Here is a 21840-nt window from a genome sequence, read left to right as displayed (position 1 = left end):
AAATTGTTGAATGTATGGTTGCATTGTATCAACTTCTGAGGTAAGAAAATTATTTTGATATTTATTATTGAAGTTTAATTCAATACAGCAACTGAAGAGAAAGTTTGGGAAGGTAGATTATTGAACTTTATATCTATTTAAGAGAATGGTCCTTATATTACACAGTCAAAATTATGAATTGATGCAAATACACAATCTATCATTCCATTAAACATCATACTAATCTCTTACAAATGAAATTATACAAATGGAAACTTATTTCTTGCTAATGGTCAGGTTTTCCCTCAAAGATCTGTTAAAAAAATATCAGGTTTTGCAATTAAATTGCTGTGTTTAACTTAAATACTGTGAATTCATTATTTATGTGATACAAAACTTTTCATGGATTATCATTTCATTGGTAAACATTATCATTTCATTGGTAAACATGAACCACATATTAAAATGTTCAACAAAGCATAATCATTTTATAGGTTTGTATACCAATTTCCACGAAACCATTATACCAAATATCCTTGAAAATATAAATTTCGGTTAAAAATCCACAAAAGTTGGTTCCCACCAATCAATTGAATCCACAGTATATGTTAACATAACCTGAAGCAAGCTGTTTTACATAAGTTTATTTTTAAATGTCTAAATAAACCTTAGTAAAATTCAAATTGTACTGACCAGATGCAAGAAAATAATGCACATTTGAATGATTTTTTTATGAAACTTTCAGATCCTAGGCTTTGATTTGCAAATTCTATTTAAGTTTGGCAAGTACTATTAATAATGTTTTTCACATTTCTTATACATGTAATAGATATGCAATTTCGATTTAAAACATGCTAATTAATCATACTTGCATATTGTAAATTTTCTGAATATTATGAAAGATCATCATATATACATTGTAAAATCTGCATTTTTATACATATATTCCCTTTTCAATCATTAGAAGATGCACACAATATTTCTTTCTCTTCTTTGCTCTTATATTGGCAGGCTTGCTCATGAATACACAATTATTCTTCAATTTCTTCAGTGGTGAATCAGATAAGGCCTTTTTTTTTTAATTAGTTGGTTTACGGACAACTAGTGTCAAAGGTTAGGGTCGGAGGAGGTAAAAAAAATAAAAATAAAATAGCAATCTTAGATTTTTTTTTTGTTCACGTATAACTGTTCTGAAAAATTTGAGTCGGAGGGAAAAAAAAAAAAAAAATGCTGTTCATTCATGACATTACAGGGGTTGAGGAGGAGAAATAGTTTAGCTCTTATCTTGATATGCTTTGCATTTGATGGATGGATGGTCAATTGTTGTTTAATGTCTAGTGGCTAATCAGATGCATAATTAGGATGAGAATATGATAATGAGAAATGAAATGCTAAACTGACACACTGAGCCAGAATTTAAATGTGCTAGCTCACAAGGTAACAGTTCCCCCAAAGATATGTTACCTTACCCAAACACATTATTCTGACTCCTTTAATAATTGCAATTGCAGCGTGCTTGGCGAAGAAGCAGCAGATACCAATTTTTAAGTCTTTGATTTGACCGGGTCAAGGTTCAAACCCAAGATCTCTCACTCTCCAGGTGAAACAATACCATCACATTTAAGGTGCACGTGGTCTTCACGTATGAATATATGTGCATGTTTGACCCAAAAATCTTATGAGGACAATATACTTGACATAAACAAATTTCTTTGATTTATGAAATGTTTGATAATCAACTGTGTTCATGATCCTATCATGCTGATGAAGAAATAGCAATGTACCAAAGTTTGACTAAAACACATATTTTGTACAGACAAGAAATTTGTTAGCATCTAAATTATGCATGAATCCCGTTCGCTGAAAAGTGGAAATGGTGGCAAAGAAATAAAAAGTTGAGATCAATGTTTTATTTTCAACAGGTAACTGCAGATAGTTCTTTAGTTTTTCCTCTTCCCATGAACCTTCATAGCATTTCTGACAGCAGGTAGCTTGCCTAGTTTTGTTTGGTGGCGAAACTGTTTGTACCTTGACAATGGCAACATTTTCATCAGCCATATTGTCGAATATGGCATCGCCGATTGTTTGCTTAGGTTTGCATTTGATAAAAGTGCTCTCAGTACGTTGACCATCAAAGTTAATATTCAACTGAAAGTAGATGAAGCCGTCAGACTCCATGGTCCTCCCTCGTTGAAGCTTTTCAAAATACGCCGTTCACTACAAACGCTTTATTGACACAGACAAAACGTTTTGGAACGCCTCGGATTTTTTTATTCACAGCACTCGAAAAATCGGGTCGGCGGAATAAAAAACAACACGAAATCAAAATTTTAATTTTATTTCACTTTTAAACAAAATCGGGTCGGCGGATCCGTAAACCAACTAATTAAAAAAAAAAGGCCTAAACAAGAGGTATCAACATGGGATTTTTAATCAATAAAATTAATTCATGACTTTAGAGCTCAATAAAGCAGTGTTTTATTATCTACTTTTGTGTATGAATTTTCTAAGGACTGATCCATCAAAGCATACATGGTAGCAATATTATAAATAGTTAAAATAGGACCTCCTAGAGACAATTTTAGAATTTTAATTACATTTTCATTGAAAAAAACAAGGTATTTGTCACCTACCTGCCTCCACTGGTTCTATGTATGATTTTATGCAACAGCCCTTAAAATATTTAAATTTTTTTGTAAAGGCAAATGATGCAATTCATGATTATACCCCCGCTTTAAAAAAGAGGGGTATACTATTTTACCTCTGTCTGTCAGTCAGTCCGTCCCTCAGGCCGTCCGTCCGTCCGTCCGTCAGTCCGTCTGTCCATCAGTCCGTATGTCCCATGAATATTTTTCGTCGCATTTTTCCCAGGAACTACAATACAAGGATTTCTGAAATTTGGTTTCAGGGTTTATCTAAGTCAGCTATACCGTGTGATGCGTTTTCAGATTGATCACTTGACAACTTCCTGTTTACCGAACACTTGTATGATTTTACACATGATAGCCAAGTTGAAAATTTTCGTCACATTTTTCTCAGGAACTACAATACAAGGATTTCTGAAATTTGGTTTCAGGATTTATATAAGTCAGCTATACTGTGTGATGCGTTTTCAGATTCATCACTCAACAACTTCCTGTTTACTGAACACTTGCATATTTTTACACTATTAATATTATCCACTTGCGGCGGGGATATCATCAGTGAGCAGTAGCTCGCAGTTTCACTTGTTTCACATGCTTTTATTATAATTTTCTTGTGAATCATTATCTTTTGACAAAAAATATTATGCCATCCAGCATTGTAATTTCTCATCTGAATATATCAAAATAACCCTTGTGTTTCTTATGAAAGTTGTTTAATTATGCAAATTGAAAAAAGTTCTTATTTAATAGATGCACTGGAATTATGTTTAATATGATTTTTTACACATGGTTTTATATTACAGCTGACTTCTGATGAATAAAAGAAAAATATCTGTACCTGTAGGTCTTAGATCTGTACATCCTTTATTATTCTAATAAATATTTATATTTATCTATATATATAATAACAAAACTTGCCTTATCCCACTTGTTGCCTGAAGAATTTTTGGCATATGCAACGCCTTGATTGAACAAATGTTCTTACGCTTACAATGACTGATAATTTTATACTGTTACTTTCAGGTAATGACAACAGAGACTTCAATACCATCATCAGCTAGTATAGACTTACCACCCATCCATATGTATGCTGACTATCGTAGTTACACCTCTAACACGGGTACTAGTGAGTCGTTGACGGATGGTTTGGTATGGAGGGAGGGAAGTTATCTAAATGGTGTAGCTGAAGTAGGAATGTTAGAACACAGTCTGTCCACTGATCTACTTAATCATCTGGTATTTGTACAGAAGGTTTTCATGAAGGTATGGAATAGCTGTTTTTCTATTTTTTGTGCTATTTTCACATTTCCTGAACCGGTGTGAGAAAAATATTTCTCCTCACCAGTGAAAAATCTGTTCTAAGCAAATGATTGGTTGAAATTTGTTTTTGACGTTAAATTTTTAACCGGATTTTTGTTACAAAAATGTCGGTTATTGAATTGGGGATGCGGGCGGGCGGGAATCAAATGTTGTCCGTGCATTAACTCATGAACCGTTTAACCAAAGCTTTTAAAATTTTTAATATGTTGTTACTGACAACTAAATGAAGGTCAAGTTCAATAATGGCGATTTTGACTTTTACGGTTCAGGAGTTATGGTTCTTGAAAGATTGAAAAATGGCGTTTTCAGTCTTGTCCGTGCATTTACGCATGAACTGTTCTACCAAAGCTTCCCAAATTTTAATATGTTGTTACTGGTGACAAAATGGAGGTCAAGTTCAATAATGACGATTTTGACTTTTACCGTTCAGGAGTTATGGTTCTTGAAAGATTGAAAAATGGTGTTTCCAGTTGTGTCCGTGCATTTTCTCATGAACCATTCAACCAAAGCTTTTCAAATTCTAATATGTTGTTACTGATGACAAAATAGAGGTCAAGTTTAATAATGATGATTTTGACTTTTACCGTTCAGTAGTTATGGTTCTTGAAAGATTGAAAAATGGTGTTTCCAGTTGTGTCCGTGCATTTTCTCATGAACCATTCAACCAAAGCTTTTCAAATTCTAATATGTTGTTACTGATGGCAAAATAGAGGTCAAGTTTAATAATGATGATTTTGACTTTTACCGTTCAGTAGTTATGGTTCTTGAAAGATTGAAAAATGGTGTTTCCAGTTTTGTCTGTGCATTTTCTCATGAACCATTCAACCAAAGCTTTTCAAATTTTAATATGTTGTTACTGATGACAAAATAGAGGTCAAGTTCAATAATGACGATTTTGACTTTTACCGTACAGGAGTTATGGTTCTTGAAAGATCGTAAAATGGTGTTTCCATTCACGTTGTTGCATTTACTCACGAACCATTCAATCTAAGCTTTTTCAAATTTTAATATGTTGATACTGATGACAAAATAGAGGTCAAATTTGATATTGACAATTTTCACTTTCACCAGTCATCAGTAATGGTTCTTGTGATATTGCCAGGACACAAATAAATGCTAATAAATCCGGTTTGCTGTCGTTGTGACAGCCTCTTGTCTTGTTTTCTTCTGAATTTTCTTATTTTGACATCATAAAAAAAAGGCAACAATGCCTTATGACATCACATCAAAAGTACACAACTTTCCTCAAATCTTTGAAAGGAAGGATGAAAATAATAAGAGAAACAGATTCCACCACTGTAACTCGCGATCATGTATAACGATATTTCTCCACTTGAGACAGTTGAATTTTAATATTTAAAGCATGAGGCTTGCTAAGCATTTATATAATTAAAATTCAACTGTTGATACACTTGTTGCAGTTGTGGAATCTATCTGTCTCTTGTGTTTGCACTTCTCACAGCTCTCTTACAGATTCTTTGCAAAATGTCTGACAGCTCTGGTGGTGACTTGTTGCATGGGTTACATTCTGTTCCTATCCAATACACCTTATCAATAATCCCGGATGACCCGGCCGCTTGAACTTTTGACAAATACAACATTCAATTTTTCATTGTGGTGTCAGATTTTTGTATTTTAACGTTAAAACATTATTAGTAAAACAATTAAATAAGTATAATAATGTGCACAATTAGAGGTCACTGTACAACAATTTACATAAGCATCCTTAAGTATTATATCAACACCAGATCTTCTAGCTAGGAACCATCTGGTATATTGAGGGTGTCCAGAAATTAAACATGTAATAGTCTATTTATATTGTGAATTTACAAAAATAGACCTTTAAGATGATGCTTTGATTTTCATAAAGATAGGGAGAGGGGTCCTCTATGAATTTCATGAGCAACAGAGCTTGCAGTCTATATGAAATGGTTTCCTCTTGTAAAAGTTTAAGCAGAATTTGTTTCTTGTGAGAAGACATTTTGAGCAGAATTTATTTCTTCTTGTAAGAAGACAGTTTGAGCAGAATTTGTTTCTTGTAAGAAGACAGTTTGAGCAGAATTGGTTTCTTGTGAGAAGACATTTTGAGCAGAATTTGTTTCTTCTTGTAAGAAGACAGATTGAGCAGAATTTGTTTCTTGTAAGAAGACAATTTGAGCAGAATTTGTTTCTTCTTGCAAGAAGACAGATTGAGCAGAATTTGTTTCTTGTAAGAAGACAGATTGGGCAGAATTTGTTTCTTGTAAGAAGACAGATTGATCAGAATTTTTTTCTTGTAAGAAGACAGTTTGAGCAGAATTTGTTTCTTCTTGTAAGAAGACAGATTGAGCAGAATTTGTTTCTTGTAAGAAGACAGTTTGAGCAGAATTTATTTCTTTTAAGAAGACAGTTTGAGCAGAATTTGTTTCTTGTAAGAAGACAGTTTGAGCAGAATTGTTTCTTGTAAGAAGACAGTTTGAGCAGTGTTTGTTTGTTTGTTTCAGGAAGTTAATGAGTTGGTACAGAAGGTTTCAGGATCTGATCAGCCAGTACCATTATGGGTAGATGAAATAGAACCTGACCCTACATCACAACCAGTCTTATATTCCTTACTCTTCAGATTTAAGGTATGTTTAGTTTTATAGATGCAAGGCTAGTATTATAGATAACAAGGTTTTCGTATGTGAATATATTAAATGTAATACATGCATGCTTCAATCTTAATGATTTTTATCAATGACTGACTTGTTTTTGGTTTGTTAGAAGATAATTCTTACAAATACTTATCACTTATATTTTATAAGTAACTAAGTTTTTTTTTTACTATCATTTTTTTATCAATTGCATCATGTTTCTTACTGTATAATGAAACATGCTCACCTATAATAAAAAAAACTATTTAAATTTTTTAGGGTTTATTGAAATTTTATTCCCAAATGATTTCTACAGTTTTAGTTCCATTTATCTCTACACCTTTGTAAAAAAAATCCAAGATGTCATTTGAACAGAAAATATCAGTACAAATGATCTGACAACATAATCCTGATTTGGTACTGACATGTATCAGTTCAGTTAATCTTACATCTGTTTACATTAACAGGGTATACAGATAACAGCTACGACACCTACATCAAGTGCAGTCAGACTGGAGACAGGGTCCGTTGATCTAGAGATCTCTAACAGAGTACAGATGGCCAAGAGTGAAGACAGTCCTAGTATACCTACCTCTTCTAACAACCAGAAAATGTTTATCAAGGCTCAGGTGGATCTTAATGTAGCCCTTGGACAACTACTGAAGGTAGATCAAAAGATGGTTGTAGCCACTAAATTGAATATGAAATAAAGATAAGTGGTACAATTACAAATGGGGCAATATGCGTAATTGCTTCTCCATAGGCGGTAATGATAACGTTTTCTTCAGTTGCTCAGCCCATATTGTAAACTTGTATATGTATGATGGCTTGTTTCGAAGCTGAGACATTTTTACATATGTGGTTAAATTTTCGGGGTATGAAGTGTGATTCATTTTTCTATAAATTAGCAAACCCTGTGTATCCTTTTGCGATGTGGCTCCTCATGGTAAAAAATCCCATTTTTAACACAATACGTGCTGCGAAAATTTAATACTTTGAACACATTTAATAGCTACATAGTTTTTACACATTTATTCTGTGTTCCCCTACTTTCTAAATTAACACAAATGGTTCAGCTCAGTCATTTTTTTATTATAGAAATGTGTCAAATATTACTTCACAGAGATTTTTCGTTTACACATGACTTTTGAGTTCCTCATTTCAAGGCGCATTAGGGATATTGTCCCAAATGAGTCATCTACCATGAGTCATAACAGAGTCCAGAAGAAGCATATTAAAGCAACTATATGGCACTGTACAGCATTCAACAATGAGTAAAACCCATACTGTGAAATCTGTTGTAAAAATCCCAAACATGATTTAATGTGAAACAATTTATAACAAAACTTAAAAGGAAAAACAAATATGTCAGACGGCAAGCAATGTCAACCAATGTCATCAATCACTGGATTATAGGCTCCTGACATTAGACAGGCACATATAGAATGTGGCTAAGTTATACATGTTTGTGAGTGTTCAACCCTCCACTAACCTGCAACAGCACAAAACAACATAAATTTAAAAAAACTTGACTCATCAAATATGTGTGCAGCACAAAAACCAACACCAAATCAAATGAAAGTCATAATTATAAAAAATTAAGTTCTCTCTATTTGTGTTGACCAAATTCATGGTAATTTTTCAATCCTTTTGAAACTTTGCAGAATACTTGATCAAGTTATACAACCATTACCATAAGCAAGATGAATCTATTTAGAGTTGTGATCTTCTTGCACAATGAGATAAACATGTAAACTTTTATTGTTTATGCATTATAGATCAGTGAAATAAGCTTACTGTATGAAAATGGTTTCGGTAAGTGGTTTACAAAAAATGTTGAAAAGTCAACAGTATCATTTAAGGATGTACTTAGGTGAGGTTTTGAAATTTGTGTCAAATGTTCAGACTCCTTGGTGTTTTTACATACAATACAATGTAAAATATTTTGCCCCATAACACCCATTTATTTTTTCATATAAGACTCAATAGCTCATGAAATGTCATTTACCCAAATTTTAGAAGATTCTTAATTTTCTTTCTCTTGTTTTTAGACCTAATAATACCAATGCTATTATAAGGTAAAAGTCCGAGTCAGCCTTTTCCCACCATATTTTAAATCTCAAATATCTTGAAAATGAGGTCCATGACCTATCAGTATTTTTAGCTTATTTTTATCCTTAATTGATTCTCTACCAGCTTATAGTATCAATTTTAACTTCTTTATTTATCAATTTTCACCTAACCTCACCTAAGTACATCCGTAAGTAATTATATGAGACAAGAAATAAATGTACATGCTAGATGATATTATTTCTGACTTATTTCAGAATGCTTTATTTGAAGAAGCCGAACCTGAGTTCCAAACCATGGCATTTTTCAAGACAAAAATAGCAATTAGAAATGCTCTTCAGGTAAATATTCTATATGTATTTATTACAAGAAGTCAAATTCATTTGACAAGAAAAATGCAATTATTCAGCATTTAACAAATGTGTTCTATAATAATACTTGACAAAAAATGACAAGAGAGAGAAAAATACATGTTTTCTAAGATGGAACATTGTTTGTTTCAAAACAGTCACCATTTAGATTTTGGAAAAACTGTTGTAAGTTTTATATCAAATATAGAAATATGTGCTGTATACAGGGGTCGAAATTAGCGCTAGTCCGGTAGTCCGGGACTAGTAAAATTTGCATCTGACCAGTAGATTTTGTCAGCTGGTGGTCCGGCGGACCAGTAGAAATTTGTCGATAAAAATCACTTTGGTTACAAAACAATTTACCTGTGAAATCAATTACACGGTACTGGGGGTATTACAATTGATCAAGTTAATTAATATCTCGGGTGAGCGTCCTTTACAACAATATAAAATATGGAAATTTTCCCAAGGAGTTAAACCGAAGGACAAAAAAAATAAGATAACTAAAAATCAAAAGGAAGATCGAAATAAAGAATATGAAAGTGACAAAAGGAAACGCAAATACCAAAAATCATGGGAAAAAAGATCGTGAATGGTTGCAATATATAGTAGATCGGAATTTAATAAACTGTACAATTTGTGAAAAATTTGCAGTGACAGACCTAGATAGGAAATGTATTTTCGTAACTGGATCGTCAAATTTCAGATTGGATTCTGTACTTGCTTATGAATAAAGACTATTCCTTTGTTACTGACTAACTTATGCAATGTTATGTGAATGAAAGCATCAAAATAAAATTAAACATTTGTCATTTATATTAGTGTTTGTCAAATTAATGTCATTTTTGCAGGACCAGTAGAATCGGAGCTGGACCAGTAGATTTGGAGCCGGACCAGCAGAGTTTTTCAGTCCACTGGTCCAGCGGGCCAGTACACAAAAAAGCTAAAATTCTATCCCTGGCTGTATACTATTAGGAGATATAATTTGTATTTTATGTGTCATTTATGATCCATAAAATTATTTGACAGCTGTATATTAACCAGAGAATTAATTTGTGGTTGTATATTTCCAGGATGAGATGATACCAGGAGTATCTGCAGACCAAGAAGCTCTATTGATTACACTAACCAGACCTATTATACTTATTCAACCTTTAGCATTTGACAAAGGTAACACACTTGTTTTGAATGAATTATTTGTTTTCTGTGAAGATCATAAGACTATATATTACATCTGTAAATTCAGAAATTACTGTGAGGTATTTATTATTGTTGCTATTTTGTGTATTTTTCCTTTGATCTTTTTTTGTGATAATTTTCACATTATGCTACAAGCTTAAGATAGAAAAATATCGCTAGAAACTAAGCAGGCATGTGGCATTGCTAACGAAATTGACAATGTCGTCATACGTAAAATAGCGATAAACTGATTATCATTGCATCTCAACTCGATTGCCTTTCTCGCTTTCTCTTCTTGGCTCAAGCTAGAATATCAATCTCATTGAGATGATCAATGATAATCTATAAATATGGATAATATTACTGGGTAAGTATTGCAATAATAAGTCACATTCTGATATCTAATAGTACATATTTCTGTATGCAAGTTTTCCTGGGATTTCAATAATTAATCTTGCATTTTTGTCCTTCTTAAAGCTCAATAATAAATACAAGATGTATTTTGACGAATCAGCCTGTGATAGACTGAACACAATGATAGGATATAACTATTACAATTTCTATCTCTAAAATTTTGGTTTCAGAAAAAGTAGTCATACCTTATCAACTCTTAAATATTTTGTGTTGGAAAAATGTAGTCATCGATAAAACAACATTTCATACTAGGGATTGTCAATATTAGTGAATAATCATAGATTATCATTGATGATCTCAACGAAATTGATTTTCTCGCTTGAGCCGGAACGGCGAAAGTGAGAAATACAATCGAGTTGAGATGACCAATGATAATCTGTTTATTGCTAATTTACCTATGACGTCAATTTCATGTCAATTTCGTTAGCAACCCCACATGCCTTCTTAGTTTCTAGCGATAATTTTCCATCTCAAGCGAATAGCATGATATGAAAAATTGTCACAAAAAAAGATCAAAGGAAAAATGCACAAAATAGCGATAATCCTATATTATTGTATGTCATTCATGAGAAAATGTATTTGATTGCAGCTGTACTTGTATGGTTAAACTACAAAAATGCCTATGAATACTGGACAGAACAAAGAATGGCTTTGAATACTGAAGTAAGTGACCATTATCTTGTGATGCATGCTTTTAGACAGCAGTGAGGGGTTGAACGTTTGTTTCATGTTATATTCATTTTATAGAAATATGGAATCATACTTCAATAATTTAACAACTGATTTTAGCAATCTTTTGAGGTTTATATACATTTTATTAATACAACGTAATATTGGCCTTTAAAACCATATTATACAGAGCCTGTAAAAAATTAAAAAAAGTGTCCGTTTGATACTTTTTAGTTTTATTATAGTATTATAGTTTTAAATAATAGAAAGAATTAAATTCATAATCTTACAAATAGATAGATAGATATAGGAAGATGTGGTGTGAGTGCCAATGAGACAACTCTCCATCCAAATAACAATTTAAAAATTAAACCATTATAGGTAAAAGTACGGCCTTCAACACGGAGCCTTGGCTCACACCGAACAACAAGCTCTGTATATATCTGGCCCTAGTTTTTCATAGAAAATCCTACACCTAAAATAGATACTAACAATCAAAACTTTTAGTATGATGTTTTGTGAAGCACAGGGCGAAGAATATCTTTATATATTTTAAACTGCTTGAAAAATAAATAGAAAATAATAAAAATATAAGAAATAAGGAATAAGGTGAAATCCACCATCTTCCTGTAGTCATGTATGTCATATTTGATGTGAAGTATAACATTTATTTATCTACAGGTCCAGACAGCTACAAGACAGGTCATTGGTCGAATTCCACAGTTTAACACCACAGCGCCCTCTACCTTCAGTACACTTTACCTACAGGTTACAGTAGATGATATGGGAATATGTGTACCTGTAGAGAGTGTTCAAAGTCAGGTAATATAATCATATAACACCACAGCTCCCTCTACCTTCAGTACACTTTACCTACAGGTTACAGTAGACGATATGGGAATATGTGTACCTATAGAGAGTGTTCAAAGTCAGGTAATATAATCATATAACACCACAGCTCCCTCTACCTTCAGTACACTTTACCTACAGGTTACAGTAGACGATATGGGAATATGTGTACCTATAGAGAGTGTTCAAAGTCGATAATATAATGGTCCTTGAACAAAAAAGACATAAAAATACCTTTCACTTGCAGTATTATTAAAGCCTACACAGGATTCTTATCCTTGTTGTTATTTGTAAAAATTTAGAAATTTCAGCGTTACCTTTTACCTATAACCTCATACAACCTTTACTTACTACCTATTTTAGGATTATCAATGGTCATTGTCAGCTTTGTCTATCATGGAACAGGTAACACACAAATGTTTATAGAATCAGTTAATTTGTTTTTGTTTCTCTATTTTCTTTAGATCATTACTGTTTATTGTTCATCTTACAAATAAGCAAACTCTAAAAAGTCTAAACTCTAAGTGCATATGCAGATAAACTAGCTGAAGTTAAAAAGATGCTAAGGAATAACGAGGAATAAGTTGGAACAATTTATGTTTGGAGATTCAGCATTTTTATATGAATTTTATTTTTATAAATATCAGTATCATTGCTGAACATGAAGAGAACTAAGGTATTCAGAAGAATCATCTAAAGGTACTTAAATTTTAATGTGTAGGAACTGAGCAAATACTTTATGCTTCCTAGCCAGGCATTATTCTCTCAAGTGGTTAAATGATCAATAGCCAATATAGTTTTAGGTCTCCTTTTCCACTCTCAACATGCAGAATTGGTATAAAATATTACAGCCAATGTTGGCCTCATCCAAAATTGAGTTCATTTGTTAGCATGCCTTCAGTTTGTTTTCTGTACAAATAGTTGCATTTCTTTGCTGAGTTTGAATTTCTTGTTTGTTGGAATACTGAAAACACAAAACAGATGTTCAATAACTATCATCACCTTTGTTTTTCAACACATTACAGGATCTGTTCATTTATATTTGAAACATGACAAATTTGCATTTGACACTGTTTTGGTAAACAATGCAATTCATTGAGAATATTGGTATTATTAATTACAAATTTTAATACTTTTTCTTTTATGATTTAATGTGATTCAACAAAGTTCAATAGATTATTAATGAACAAACTGTTCATTTTTAAAAGATTCATTTCACTTCATTTCAACTCAGGTTTTACATTTTCATTTTCTACTTATTTATTTTAATAGAATACTCATACCAGTAGATTTATAGACAGTGAACCAGGAGTAGCCTTGGTGATGACCTTGAAGAGTACTCAGATCTCTGCTTGTTCTTCTGGATCACTGGTCAGCAAGGGAAAATTCCAGGGTTTGTTGTCTTTCTATTATACAGAGTTTAATTTAACCATTCAGTGATCACAATTCTGATCTAAATAAAGAATTGTATCACAGATAAATTTGTAAAATTTTATGTTTCCAATACCTGATAATAAAACATTAAGTTAATGGAGCTACACCTAATATTCAAGTCTTAAAAATTTGCCAAAAAATGAATTTAACACACATGATATTGAGAACTTTTTGCTTTTCCAAATTTGCCGTTCATCTTTGTGTTTGCCAACCACACCCCAATACAAAATCCAAGTCCCTCAAAATATTCTGTTAAAGTTTAAATATTATAGTTTTTATTGCGTATCAGTTTAGAGGTAGAGAAAAAAAAAATCTTTTAATTATTTGATTTGATTTTCAGATTTTTGTTTACGATTTGCCAATGATTTTGAGACGTCTTGGGATGATTGGAAACCAGACTCTAAAGAAGATCCAATAATGAATGCATGTGTAGTACCAGAGGGAACATATGAAGTTTGTTCTAGAACAATTAATAAACAGGCATCAGGTAAGAAAACAAGATGTTATTGTAAATTCAGGAACTGATGCATGCATTTTTGTTTCTGCTCGTGACATAGTATTAAAAAATTAGAAGTGGTCTCAGACATCTGTCTGTCAATTTTGGTAGGTCTAAAAATATTTTTTTATTTGCTTTACTGTGTTATATCATCAATTTGATTTGACAATTTTTACAGTAGTAATTTTCAGTTTTTTGACAATATACAATTATGGCCCGTTGAAAATGTGAATATCCAAAATTGTCAACACGAGAAGGTCATTTCAATGAGGGCGCAGCCCGAAGTGAAATAACTTTTAAGGGTTGACAATTTTGGATATTCATTGATTCTAAGGGGCCACAATTGTTTTATTATACTGAACCAACAGTGGAAGGTCCTTTTGAACACTTACTATATTTTTTCCATAACAAACACAAGCTGACGTTTGAAAATAGCTCAGGAATATACATTTGTGTTCTAGAATTTCTGAAATGTACTACAAAGGTAGAATCTTTTTGTAAAATATTAATGGCCCTGAAAAGGACTGTTTATAAGAGAAATCATCGGCTGCTGGCATTCTTCATTTTCAAGCCTTATTTCCTCGTATGTCGATGAGCTGTCAGTTTAATGGAACGCTGCCATCTTGTTTATTTAAGTCTGTGACGTCATTTTCACGGGAGGTAACTCTAGTACAAATCTAGGCACTAAAAAGGTTATTCGCTGGTGAATAATAGGGTTATCCACCCCTTGTGTAAATTTTAATGGTTATTCGTCCTCTTGCAATTTAAGGAAAATTAACCGAATTATTCCATGTCACAAGATAAGTTGTTATCCAATAGAATTGTTTGTAATATATGTAAGGTATAATAATAACATTTATTCCTTATTAACATTTTTACAGATCCGCATGGCAATGCTAAATGGATATTGAATGTGCAGTGGGAGATGAAAGGAATAGATGTTCACCTTGATACAAATATAGGAAAGAGGTTATCTTCCCTTGCTGCCACTCTAACTGCTCTAGCAGGAGAACCAGAAGACGAGATGGGAGAAGACGAAGAAGGAGGCCAGGATATCTTCTCCCCTAATGAATATGAGGTAGCTGCTTTACCTAAGTATCTAAGAAAACTATATAAAAATGTTAATTATTATCTTTAAAATTAATTATTATCATTTTAATGTGTTTTTATCAAGAGTATTTACTTTTCATATTCTACATTACCTTGAAATTTAACTCGTTTGGAATAAAGTGATTTCAGTAAGATTCCCTGTAAGTTACAAAGAAATTTGTGAAAGCAAATTTTGACCTTTATAAGAAAGATAATTTAAAGCAAAATTTATGAAAATTAAAATTCTTTATTTTAGTTTAATCATGAGCAAATATTTTCAACATTTGATGTTTTGAATATAGTGATTTCAGTAAGGGTCCTTGTGAAAAATTCTGATATTATTTTCTGAATGTTTTTTCAAAATTTATGAATTGAGTTACTAGTCATGGTTATATAATTATAACTCAATGTTACATTATAAAAACCCTATTTTTATAGACTGAGCCTTCGCCTAGAAGACCTAGCCTGATGTTAGAATCATTGCCAAGTTTTGTGTATGACACATCAATGGATCCAAAACAAAGGTTTAGACTGATTGAAAAAGAGATGAATGAACAGGCCAGGATTGTACAGGACCTGAGGTAATGATTGGATATATGAGGGTGAAAATGGGGGTACCTTTATGAAAAATAACTGTAAAATAAATTGCCAAATGACGTTGACTGTAATCTTTGGTGCATGACAATGAACTGTATACTTACTTTTTAAAGATATTAAAATGGATTAATTTTGATGAATCACTTTAATTTTTTTCCTACAAATGATAAGTATTTGAGACCTCTGACGAATCCTGACAAGTATATTTTGAGGAATCACAGAATTTTACGCTAATGGTAGCCAAAATGAACGATTTTGTGATCTAAACTGTACTGGTACAAAATATGGAACATAGTGATTAATGATTGCTATCAGACAGCAACACAGCAAATATGGAATTCCTTGAATAGAAACCCAAGGTCAGCATTGTTAAGCTTTAAGTTTGGTATACAATGTGATATCAATCAGGTTCTGAGGTTGTTAAAAATCCAAAACTTTCATCATTAATTTTCTGTCCATCTTGAATTATTTATAATCCTTGTGAAATAATTTTACTAGTGATTTTACCTTTCAAGAGGTAGGGTCAATTTTATTTTTTTGATAAAATTTATTTTGTGGATTGCCATGACATTATAGTGACATTTTGCAAATGAAGGAAGAAACGTATTTACGTTTTTGGTATTTAGCCGTATTTTGCCTCCAAATAACCTTATATCACCTCCAAATAACCTTTTGGCGTCACACAACAATCACTTTTCAGTTGTGACGTCAAATGTTTTGAATTATGAAGTGAAAGTTTACGGGAACCTGTGTGATGTTATGTAATGGCGGCCAAATTTGCATACAAGTGTAAATACGTCTATTCATTCCATGTGTCTGTAAATTGTACACAATACACCTTATCCCCATTACTGAACATCACAGTTCACATCAAGTTTCAGATATGATATTTTAAAAATATATTGCATAATTTTAGTCTCAACAGTTCCTTCAATAGGTAATTATTTGTGTAGTTCTAAATAATCAAGTTTTTATCATGTAACAAATGTTTTATCAAATATTGTTGATATTTTAAAAAATAGGATAGGGTGTTGGAGTTTTATATCCATTCATAAACTCAAATATACAAATAAATTTTGTTTAGGCACTTACGGTAATGGTTTACTTTCTTTAGTACATAAGTGCACAGTACAATTATAGATGTGGTTTTACTGTGTTTCAGCAATGTGCACTTATACTTGCTAGCTTTGATTTTACAGGAAAACTGCAAAACTATAAAATTTTCATTATTTCTTGTATAACACTTATTTCAAGTGTATTTATCCGATGCTTATTAGAAAACTCACCATCAATACCAGACTTATAATTTTGTAAGTCTGACATTCATTCTAATTAGTAGTTCGCTAATCTGAAAAGTTAAAAGGCCAAATTAAAAACAAAATTGAAGTGCACTTAGAAATTCTGTTTTCTTAAAAAGGTTTTTCCAAATAAAGCTTTTAAGGTACTCTATTCTTGGTTAGAAAATCCTTGAAATTTTCAAACAATTCAAGATTGTGTAAATAACAAGTTTATAAATTTGAACTCATCAATGATAATTTATGCCAGCCCTCAAATAATACATGCTTAACAAAAAAATCAATAAAAAAATAAAAAATATATCTAGAGCATTATATATTAGGGAGTACAGTTTCTGTAATTGTACTAAATAGTTAAAAGTAAAATCACAAAAATACTGAACTTAGAGGAAAATTAATTCAGAAAGTCCATAATCACATGGCAAAACGCATCAAAAACGAATGGACAAGAACTTTCATATTCCTGACTTGGTACAGGCATTTTCAAATGTAGAAAATGGTGGATTAAACCTGGTTTTATACCGCTAGCCCTCTCAATTAATCCATACACTGATTTTCTACACAGACAGAGCATTACATAATCAGCTGATAATTTTTACACAAACATTGTGGTGTGATGTATTGGACAAAAAAACAAGAAAAATACTACTCAAACCCATTTTATATAATGGTGGTCAGGGCTAGTAACATCCCCTGATTAGGCCAACTTATTATTGCAGAAGATTCAATGAATATACAGTTATTAGATATAGGAAGATGTGGTGTGAGTGCCAATGAGACAACTCTCCATCCAAGTAACAATTTTAAAAAAGTAAACCATTATAGGTCAATGTACGGCCTTCAACACAGAGCCTTGGCTCACAACGAAAAACAAGCTATAAAGAGCCTTAAAATTACTAGTGTAAAACCATTCAAAGGGGAAAACCAACGGTCTAATCTATATAAACAAAAAAACAGAAACGAGAAACAAGTATAAATTACATAAACAAACGACAACTATTGTCTACTTGGGTAATGGGATATTTTTGCTGAAATTTTGAGTATTTGATTCTAAGGAGTTTCCTGTATATATATTTTGTTATATACTTGTAAAAAGTCTTGCTTGATTCCCAGAAAGATGTGCTGATCTGTTGAGTGTATACTAATACATTCATTTGCTTTGATTTATTGATTTATTTGTAGTATTCTCACAACTAACAGATCATGTCTTTGTTAGTACAGATCATATAAGCTTAGAGAGTTGTCTCATCCGCAATCATACCACATCTTCTTTTTTTTATATTAAATTTGTTTTCCAACTATCAACCATAGAAAAACCTTGCATATTCACTTTGTCTTTTTTTTATTGTCACATTAAAATCTTTGAATACACTACAAAAAAGTAACTTTGAAAAATAATTCTGAAATGAAACCTTTAGAAAAATTTAAAAGTAATTGAAAGAACAACTTTTCTCCCTTATTAACAAAGAGCAATGGCAATGGCTTCAGGATACTGAATCTTAGTTCATCAGCAGTGTCCTAAACATGAAAAGTGATATACAAGATATAAAGGGAAAAAAAAATTATACCCAAAATTATTCAGTCAAATTTTATGTATGTATATATGCATTTGTACCAGTTGTTAAATATGCAGGATATTAAACATTCTTGTTAAATTGACGCTTTAGGGAGTTTATTTTTTTCATTTAAAAACAAATCTGACACCAAAAAAACATGTTGTCTTAGCTTCATTTAAAACAAAAATGTATAAATAAGGCTGCATTTGTGGTAATAAATAAAGTTTTTGTATGAAAACCATAATTTTCTATAAAACAAGTAATAATATTTGGGTGCTTTATTCAAATTAAACATTGAATAAGTTATTTAGATTTTGCCAGCTTTTTATTTCAAAATCTCAGAGGTCTCAGAAAGAAGTTCAGATATTTAAACATTAGATGGATGTAGTCTAGTAAGTTATATGATTAACAACATGAAAATTGAAGATATTAGGATGGGATTTAATAGAACAATCTATTTTAGGAAATAACTAACATTGAATAATTTTTACAGGCAACTAGGAGCAAGTCTGCCAACTATTGAGTTAGAAGCTAGAAAACTTGAAGAATTGAAATCTATTGTGTTTAGAGATTTCAGACGGGAGATTTTGTTCAAACTGAAGAAACAAGGAGAAAGCAGGGTAAGATTGGTCGTATTGACAGAATGGGGAAATTGTAAAGATCAGATAGCATGAATTCTTTGTGCTGAAAGCTGATCAGGATGAAATATTAGTATTATTTTGTTTTCATAGAAATTTTTTCTTTCATGTAATAAAGCAAATGCTGAAATAAAAAAAAAACGAACTGAAATTCGCCGTTTCAGAATCTAATGCATTCTGGGTAATATTTTAAAAAATGTACAGAAAATTGTTGTGATTGTTTGAAAATCTCCAAATCAATGGTAATTCAACCAATGTTGTGACGTTATTTTAATTTTGGGGTACGAACAATGATATTACCCAGACTCCTTTAGATTCTGAAACGACGAATTGAAAAATGAGATCCTCTAAGAAATATTTACAAGATCATTTGACACAATTTTACTTATCAATAATAATTTAAAGTGTATTTACATAAATGCTTTGGCTGTTTGGTGCACAGGGTATCTAAATTATCAGTGTTACCAGATTCTTTAAACATTGATCACAAACATAAACAGAATGCAAAAGTATGGAGGCAAAACATTAAAAAAATAGACCAAAGGTTTCTTAGTGTCTTATTTGGTGACTGTATACATGAAATGACATTGCTTAATGATTTGAATTTGAATATTTACAAACCTTTTAGCTCAGTATGTTGAAAGATGTTTCATTTGTTTTTGTAGACCTCTGCTCTAAAGGATCAGTTGGGTATAGGAAACAAACCTCTTCACTCACGATCTAAATCATACGGTGGAGGCCACCATAGAAGGAGGTAACTCATATCTATTTTTGGATGAGAAGTAAAGTCTAACACTTAAGTGATCTTATCTTTTATCCTTAGTAATTTATTTCTATAATAATTTTGGAGGAGGTTATATTGCATTTGACGCAATCCCAATTTTAATAACTTTTGAGAAAGAATAACAAAATTGTATTGTTTATTTGGTAGAATGTAAAACCTATACTAATTTCTAAATCATATTATGTACCATTTTCAAGCATGACTGAAAAAAGTGATACATGTAAAGGATAAATGTCATATTAGTAAACAAAGAGAGAAGTAAAAAATAATTGCCAATATTTCTGTTTGATATATAATACTAGAACACACACGTGATATCGCGGGTCCGTGACTGAATAAAAGTATATTACTATGAGCAAGACTTATTTTTGTATTAGTATTGTCATCTGATAAAGTCATGCCGATTATAAGATAGTTATCACAGTTTTCTCTGCTTTCAAATCTTTCTGTTTGAACCCCTCTAACTGGAACTTATCAATTATTGGTAATATTAATTATTTGGAAAACAAAAGGTCCTGGGATTGAGTTTTTTTTTTTAATCAACAGCATTGCCCTATATTAGTTATAAATAAAGTTGAATTCTTTGATTCACTGTTTTACGTCATGCCCGATAACAAATTGAAAACTGTACCTATACGCCTTATTTTTAGTATTCATATTGTTATCTTATAAAGTCTTACTGATTAAAATACTTCAATAGGTAACAATTTGACAATTTAGTAGTGTCAACCCTGTGATTATGACCCGTGTATATAGCATATCCTGAATAAACCGTTTGGTGGTGCGCCTGTCAAATGCGGAACCTACAGATAAGGTAATAGGTAACAGATGAATATACTATTGGTATCGGTATCGGACTTGACCCGGAACTTCTTAATTATTGGCAATATTAATTACGTCAGTGGAAAACAAAAGGGCCTGGAGTGGTGTAATTTTTAATCTACACCTTTGTACTATATTAGTTATATATAAAGTTGACATCTTTGATTCGTCGTTTTTACGTGATGACGGCTGACAAATTGGACCTCGTAATTTTAGTATTATAGATGTCGTATAAATTTTTCACACAGTATATATATGTACAACATATGTTTGTGTTTGTTTCAGTCAAGCAGATATGGACAAGCTAGCTGCCTATAACCAACAGTCTAGAAGGATAGGATCATTAGATATATCTAAAACATTACCAGCTCGAGTTAAGTTTGGACAGACTATTTCTACAGCATATACTCCTCCAGGGTAATAACAAATTGTAGTTAAGTTTAGACAACATTTAGAATTATATGCTGTTCCAAAATAATTTAAACAGGGATACAAAATGTATATATTTCCAAGTCCTTTAAATGGTCTCTTACTGCAAAGTTTATGTTAATATGTTTTATATTTAGGTCTCTCACTACAAGGTTTATGTTAATGTGTTTTACTTATTTGACAGGACTCCAACATCACTTACAGAGGACCCCAGTCTACTGAAGGACTTTAGTTCTAGTAGTCTCTCTCCAGAAGCCCGAGCCTGGTACAGCAGGGATTCCACTACAAGCACAGACTCCTCAGATATCTCAGAAGAAGAAGGACCCATTAAATCTGAAGTCTTCTCCGATGATACATCAAGGTTTTTATTCAACTTTTATATACATCTTTAAAAATGTTTACTTTTAGACGTGTCATTTTTTTGCATTTATCTTGCTTTCATCTGTGTGTCAGTTTGACCATTATTCTGTTCTTCCAACAAAAAGTGTTGTCGCACATTTCTTCTGTATTACTAAACAGAATTACGGCATTTTTGGTCGTCAGCTTTAGAAAAATAAGTTGGAAGGATGTCAGATCATTTAAGTTTGGTCATAAATCTTTTCCCTGTTTTCGA

The 21840-nt window shown here is 31.8% G+C and overlaps 1 protein-coding gene across 1 annotated transcript in view; it reads left to right on the top strand.

Annotated features, from left to right (window-relative positions):
* LOC134696527 (bridge-like lipid transfer protein family member 1) overlaps positions 1–21840 on the top strand; it is an 80568-nt gene that overhangs the window by 36196 nt on the left and 22532 nt on the right. Inside the window, exons 30-45 of the mRNA XM_063558366.1 lie at positions 89–112; positions 3648–3887; positions 6428–6550; positions 7024–7221; positions 8884–8967; positions 10050–10146; positions 11159–11232; positions 11920–12060; positions 13360–13480; positions 13862–14008; positions 14899–15095; positions 15545–15687; positions 19048–19174; positions 19858–19946; positions 21084–21215; positions 21412–21588. Coding sequence (XP_063414436.1) covers positions 89–112; positions 3648–3887; positions 6428–6550; positions 7024–7221; positions 8884–8967; positions 10050–10146; positions 11159–11232; positions 11920–12060; positions 13360–13480; positions 13862–14008; positions 14899–15095; positions 15545–15687; positions 19048–19174; positions 19858–19946; positions 21084–21215; positions 21412–21588 — 2114 coding nt within the window. The remainder of the gene's footprint in view (positions 1–88; positions 113–3647; positions 3888–6427; positions 6551–7023; positions 7222–8883; positions 8968–10049; positions 10147–11158; positions 11233–11919; positions 12061–13359; positions 13481–13861; positions 14009–14898; positions 15096–15544; positions 15688–19047; positions 19175–19857; positions 19947–21083; positions 21216–21411; positions 21589–21840) is intronic.

The sequence above is a fragment of the Mytilus trossulus genome, chromosome 14, assembly GCF_036588685.1.
Source record: "Mytilus trossulus isolate FHL-02 chromosome 14, PNRI_Mtr1.1.1.hap1, whole genome shotgun sequence".
Lineage (NCBI taxonomy): Eukaryota > Metazoa > Mollusca > Bivalvia > Mytilida > Mytilidae > Mytilus > Mytilus trossulus.
The sequence above is the reverse complement of the archived record's forward strand: the minus strand, read 5'-3'. Positions and strand labels throughout refer to the sequence as shown.